The 6,000-nt window shown below is 48.8% G+C and overlaps 2 protein-coding genes across 3 annotated transcripts in view; both read right to left on the reverse strand.

Annotated features, from left to right (window-relative positions):
- Positions 1 to 6,000, reverse strand: part of LOC123767563 (pyrokinin-1 receptor) — a 142,275-nt gene that overhangs the window by 61,282 nt on the left and 74,993 nt on the right. The window lies entirely within an intron of this gene.
- On the reverse strand, positions 4,917 to 5,981 carry LOC138358785 (chondroitin proteoglycan 1-like). The gene has a single exon (XM_069316960.1). The coding sequence runs from the start codon at positions 5,979 to 5,981 to the stop codon at positions 4,917 to 4,919; it is 1,065 nt and encodes a 354-aa protein (XP_069173061.1).

A 6,000-nucleotide genomic window follows, 5' to 3' on the forward strand; every position in this document is an offset into this window, starting at 1 on the left:
TCCAGGATATCTATTTACTCCTTGGTGAACAGCGCCATTAGGTGGAAGGAAATGTGCCCAATCATTTTTGGTCTCGGGATTCGAACGAGGGATTTCTAATATAGAGTCGAGAACGAAATACCGAAAATGGTAAGAATATATGTAAAGGAATTGAGAGAAAAGAAGGAAAACCAGGATGAACCACTGCGGGGGGGGGGGAGAGAGGGAGAGAGAGGGAGAGAGTAAATAAAGCCCTCTTCCGGCCATGTCTGTAAAGACTCATAATATCTCTCCCATGCACAAGATGTTAAGGCAGCCAGCTATCCCAGCTACAGGAGCCAGCTACAGGAGCCAGCTACAGGAGCCAGCTACAGTAGCCATCTACAGTAGCCAGCTACCCCAGCTACAGGAGCCAGCTACCCCAGCTACAGGAGCCAGCTACCACAGCTACAGGAGCCAGCTATCCCAGCTAGAGGAGCCAGCTACAGGAGCCAGGTGCCGCAGCCACTCGCCGCAGCTGTTGACAACACTTGCACCAAACTTATAGTTTGAATGGATGTGGAAGTGGTCCACCAGGTGGTGAAGGCTCTCACTCCGGGTGTTGTGGCAGCGACCACCTCCACAGCCTCGCCCACGGGGACACCCACCTCTCCAACATAACAACATTAATGAAGGAAACAGCTTGGGGAAGCTGAGACCGTTCCTATAATGCTTCAGACGAACTCTTCCATGAGCTGATGTCCGAACACCCAACGTCTCAAGCCGAGCTTCGAGACGCTGGGTGTCTCGTGGGCTTCGGCTCGAACCCTCGTACATGAACGCAGCTGTGAACACTTTCATCGACACACCAGGGAGCCTGGTAGCCTGGTGGATAGCGCGCAGGACTCGTAATTATGTGGCGCGGGTTCGATTCCCGCACCAGGCAGAAACAAATGGGCAAAGTTTCTTTCACCCTGAATACCCCTGTTACCTGGAAGTAAATAGGTACCTGGGAGTTAGTCAGCTGTCACGGGCTGCTTCCTGGGGTGTGTGTGTGTGTGTGTGTGGTGTGAAAAAAAAGTAGTTAGTAAACAGTTGATTGACAGTTGAGAGGCGGGCCGAAAGAGCAAAGCTCAATCCCCGCAAATACAACTAGGTGAATACCAGCTGGACCTTATGACCCGCCCTGAGCCAAAGGTGACCTGGGGATCGAGTCTCTACACACACAATATTCTCTCAATATTCTACTCCGTAAAAAATGCAACGATTTTCCTTACGCAGAAACGTACGAATGCAACCTTACCTAACCTATCCTTACCTAAGCTAACCTAACCTAAGCTAAGCTAAGCTAACCTAACCTAACCTAACCTAACCTAACCTAACCTAACCTAACCTAAGTTAAGCTAAGCTAACCTAACCTATCGAGGCCAATGGATTGAGAACGTCTAACAGATAACGTCTTAGAAGAGAAAGATCTAACAGATATAAAGGTGTAGAAATTTCAGATGATTTTACGATTTGCGTATTTCCGTATTCTCTGAAGATTGTGTCTATCAATCTTACTCTCGTGTGCTCTGTGTTTCCTTTAGTCCATTACATATTCTCTCTCTCTCTATCTCCTAACTTTCCTCTTCGATTTCTCTTCCTATTCGTGATTGTGAGACATGTTATAAATACCTTTACTGCTATCGTCACCAATCGTAAGGCAATACATTATTACGATAACCCCTCCATAGCCATAAATATATCGATAACGACGCAGCAGGCCATCGACATGATAACAATCACTCAGCTTAATGAGGAGGAAGATGGGTGGGGCCGGGGTGCCAAGCTGGTAACACGCTTATCAGGACAGGTCAAGAGGTCAATGTGGTGTTCCTGAGGCCAAGAGGTCAGTGTGGTATTTCTGAGGCCAAGCGGTCAATGTGGTGTTCCTGAGGCCAAGAGGTCAATGTGGTATTTCTGAGGCCAAGCGGTCAATGTGGTATTCCTGAGGCCAAGAGGTCAATGTGGTATTCCTGGACATGAGCGGGCATGAACCAGAGTGTACACTGGAAAGGTTCGAATACCAGGGCTGTTTGAACTGTTGGAACTGATACCATAACTGCTCCGGGAAGACTGACATGGGGACATAGGGGGTGACATTACGGTGAGGGGACATACAACGGGACACAAAGGGAAACTGAGCAAGAAGAATGAGCCAAGGGGACAAAAGAGGAACTTCCTCTATGAGGGGTCGAGAAGAGGGGAAGGCATTAGAGGGAAGCACATGAAGAGGAAAAATCTCCACCCACATCTGGATATAAATATAGACATGCCAAGAGCCATGAGGGGATGTCTCACACCCACGACCCTCAGTTGAGAGGCGGAGTCCAGGAGCAGCAGCTCTACTCTTGCATTGTGCGAAGAACATAGCTTTCTGTTAACACACATACATGCAGTGCTGGCAAAAAAAAAATGATAAAATAAAGATTACATGATTGAGACATACGAGATTCTTAGGTTAACTCTAAAGTAAGGAGGATATGTTCAGAATGTTCAGAATATTTTGAAAATTCAGAATATTCAGAATGTTCAGAATGGTCTGAACCTTCTGAAAGTGCAGCAATGGAGCAATGTTGACCAGACCACACGCTAGAAGGTGAAGGGACGACGACAACGTTTCGGTCCGTCCTGGACCATTCTCAAGTCGATCTTGAGAATGGTCCAGGACGGACCGAAACGTCGTCGTCCCTTCACCTTCTAGTGTGTGGTCTGGTCAACATACTTTAGCCACGTTATTGTGACTCATCGCCTGCAATAGAGCAATAGCACATCAGTGGACAATCTGTCCTCATACTTAAATCATAGTAATACTGATGCTATCTCCCACACAGACAATTAGGTAGGGAGAGGGAGGGAGGTGGTGGGGGTGAGAGTAGGGAGGTAGGGAGAGGGAGAGAAGAAGGGAGGGAACAAGAGTTTGAAGCTTAAAAGCTTCAGAAAGGGCTTCAAAGTTCACCAAGTAGATCTTCCAAATCTGAACCATTCCAGCAGTAGCAGCTACGGGTTTGAGAGTCAAGAGAAACGAGGTTGAGTCGTCAGTTGAACCAGCTTACTAGAACCAGCTATCGTCCTCTGAGTGAATGTTAGCCAGGTTGGATCGTCACTGAGCCACCTTACCATAACCAGCTATCGTCCTCTGAGTGAATGGTAGCCAGGTTGGATCGTCACTGAGCCACCTTACCATAACCAGCTATCGTCCTCAGAGTTAATGTTAGCCAGGTTGGATCGTCACTGAGCCACCTTACCATAACCAGCTATCGTCCTCAGAGTTAATGTTAGCCAGGTTGGATCGTCACTGAACCACCTTACCATAACCAGCTATCGTCCTCAGAGTTAATGTTAGCCAGGTTGGATCGTCACTGAGCCACCTTACCATAACCAGCTATCGTCCTCAGAGTTAATGTTAGCCAGGTTGGATCGTCACTGAGCCACCTTACCATAACCAGCTATCGTCCTCTGAGTGAATGGTAGCCAGGTTGGATCGTCACTGAACCACCTTACCATAACCAGCTATCGTCCTCTGAGTAACGATTCGGTCATCACACACACACGGATCACAGTGACCCCCAAGACACACTATCCGCGGGACGAACATTTAGAGGCAAGAGTGAGCCCACTCCTGCACCTCTCCGTTATTAATACCCGCGGAGGAGGTCGTGATCCTCCCACAATACTTGAGGAACTCGTCTCGGAAGCTTCACCAGCCACTGGCTGTGTCTTCCACTCATCTCCTTAACTGATTGGTTTCCTAATGAGTGAGCGAAGCCGCTTATCATATACGAAGCATTCCAACTCTAATCATCAATCCATCAATGTTATTAATGATAGTATTGATTTGGGAAGTGAGCCATATGATAGGAAAATTACAATGTGTGTGCAAAAGGCCAATATGACCGGGATAGGATAAAAATAATATGACCGAGACAGACCGTTATGAACGGAAGAGACCAATATGTGACCAGACAAACAAAGGTTTCTTAAGTCACTCTTGTGGGTTATCTGGGGGGAGGGGGGGGGGGTGAGTCAATACTGTCCTCCCATTTGTCTTTCTCCCATGTCCTGATAGTCACGCTCCCATGTGTATTCTGGTGAGACAGGGTCACACACTCTCTCTCTCTCTTTTTCTCTTACACACACACTCTCTCTTACACACACACACACACACACACACACACACACACACACACACACACACACACACACACACACACACTCTCTCTCTCTCTCTCTCTCTCTCTCTCTCTCTCTCTCTCTCTCTCTCTCTCTCTCTCTCTCTGAGCTGTGAAAGCATCGTTTGTTTCATGTATTTACTCCCATAGTAAAGCTAAAAAAAATATTTGTTACTGATAGTGTTAATTTTCTCGAGGTCAGTGAATAATGGTATATATTTTGTACACAAAGTTTGTTTACATTTTGTAGTTTACAAAAGATTTCGATAAGAAGCAGTGCCAACAATCGTCGTGGGGGTCAGGATGTGACGCTGCCACGCTGTTACCTGTTGAATTATGACAACTGCGACCAGCCTATGTCCTTCCCGTACCCCAGACCAGTCCCCCTGCAAATTTGGGTGAGTCTAGCCGCAAGCGTCTGGTCTCCAGCTTTGGACAGACAGACACAGGCTGGTCAGGGTAGGGCTAAGTGGATTTTGTTATAATTTGCTATATATCTAATCAACAGATGGATGGATATATAGACAGATGGGACACACAGAGGCACCCGGGCAACGCCGGGTACCCCGGGTATATTATATATATATATTATATATATATATATATATATATATATATATATATATAAATTAGAGAATGGAGTGACTTGAGCTGGCGATCTGGTTATCTGACTCTCCCACTCTCACCTTAATAGACTTTCCACCAGCATCCACCAGCGACCCTTCAGAGAGATGCACTCTCACTTCATGATAACATTATTGTTATCTCCTCCACACTGGCTGCAGACGTCGTCTCCTCCACACTGGCTGCAGACGTCGTCTCCTCCACACTGGCTGTAGACGTCGTCTCCTCCACACTGGCTGTAGACGTCGTCTCCTCCACACTGGCTGTAGACGTCGTCTCCTCCACACTGGCTGTAGACGTCGTCTCCTCCACACTGGCTGTAGACGTCGTCTCCTCCACACTGGCTGCAGACGTCGTCTCCTCCACACTGGCTCTAGACGTCGTCTCCTCCACACTGGCTGTAGACGTCGTCTCCTCCACACTGGCTGTAGACGTCGTCTCCTCCACACTGGCTGCAGACGTCGTCTCCTCCACACTGGCTGTAGACGTCGTCTCCTCCACACTGGCTGTAGACGTCGTCTCCTCCACACTGGCTGTAGACGTCGTCTCCTCCACACTGGTTGTAGACGTCGTCTCCTCCACACTGGCTGTAGACGTCGTCTCCTCCACACTGGATGTAGACGTCGTCTCCTCCACACTGGCTGTAGACGTCGTCTCCTCCACACTGGCTGCAGACGTCGTCTCCTCCACACTGGCTGTAGACGTCGTCTCCTCCACACTGGCTGCAGACGTCGTCTCCTCCACACTGGCTGTAGACGTCGTCTCCTCCACACTGGTTGTAGACGTCGTCTCCTCCACACTGGCTGCAGACGTCGTCTCCTCCACACTGGCTCTAGACGTCGTCTCCTCCACACTGGCTGCAGACGTCGTCTCCTCCACACTGGCTGTAGACGTCGTCTCCTCCACACTGGCTGTAGACGTCGTCTCCTCCACACTGGCTGTAGACGTCGTCTCCTCTACACTGGCTGTAGACGTCGTCTCCTCCACACTGGCTGCAGACGTCGTCTCCTCCACATATAACGTGTGGCAACACTGTGGTGACGACACAATATGTGACAACACTGCCACGCCGCCACAATAAATAAGGAGACAATTGCGCGGGAACGACGGTCGTGTCTGTTTGTAAACAAAACAGTTCTCACTCGCCTCACCCCAAACTACACTAATCCCCGTCAACACTGTCATGACGGGAGCCGGTCGGCCG

The sequence above is a fragment of the Procambarus clarkii genome, chromosome 86 (genome assembly GCF_040958095.1).
Source record: "Procambarus clarkii isolate CNS0578487 chromosome 86, FALCON_Pclarkii_2.0, whole genome shotgun sequence".
Classification (NCBI taxonomy): Eukaryota; Metazoa; Arthropoda; class Malacostraca; order Decapoda; family Cambaridae; genus Procambarus; species Procambarus clarkii.

Bases quoted from the DNA above. Each gene is read 5' to 3' on its own strand.
- LOC138358785 (XM_069316960.1), bottom strand. From the start codon at position 5,981: ATGACAGTGTTGACGGGGATTAGTGTAGTTTGGGGTGAGGCGAGTGAG.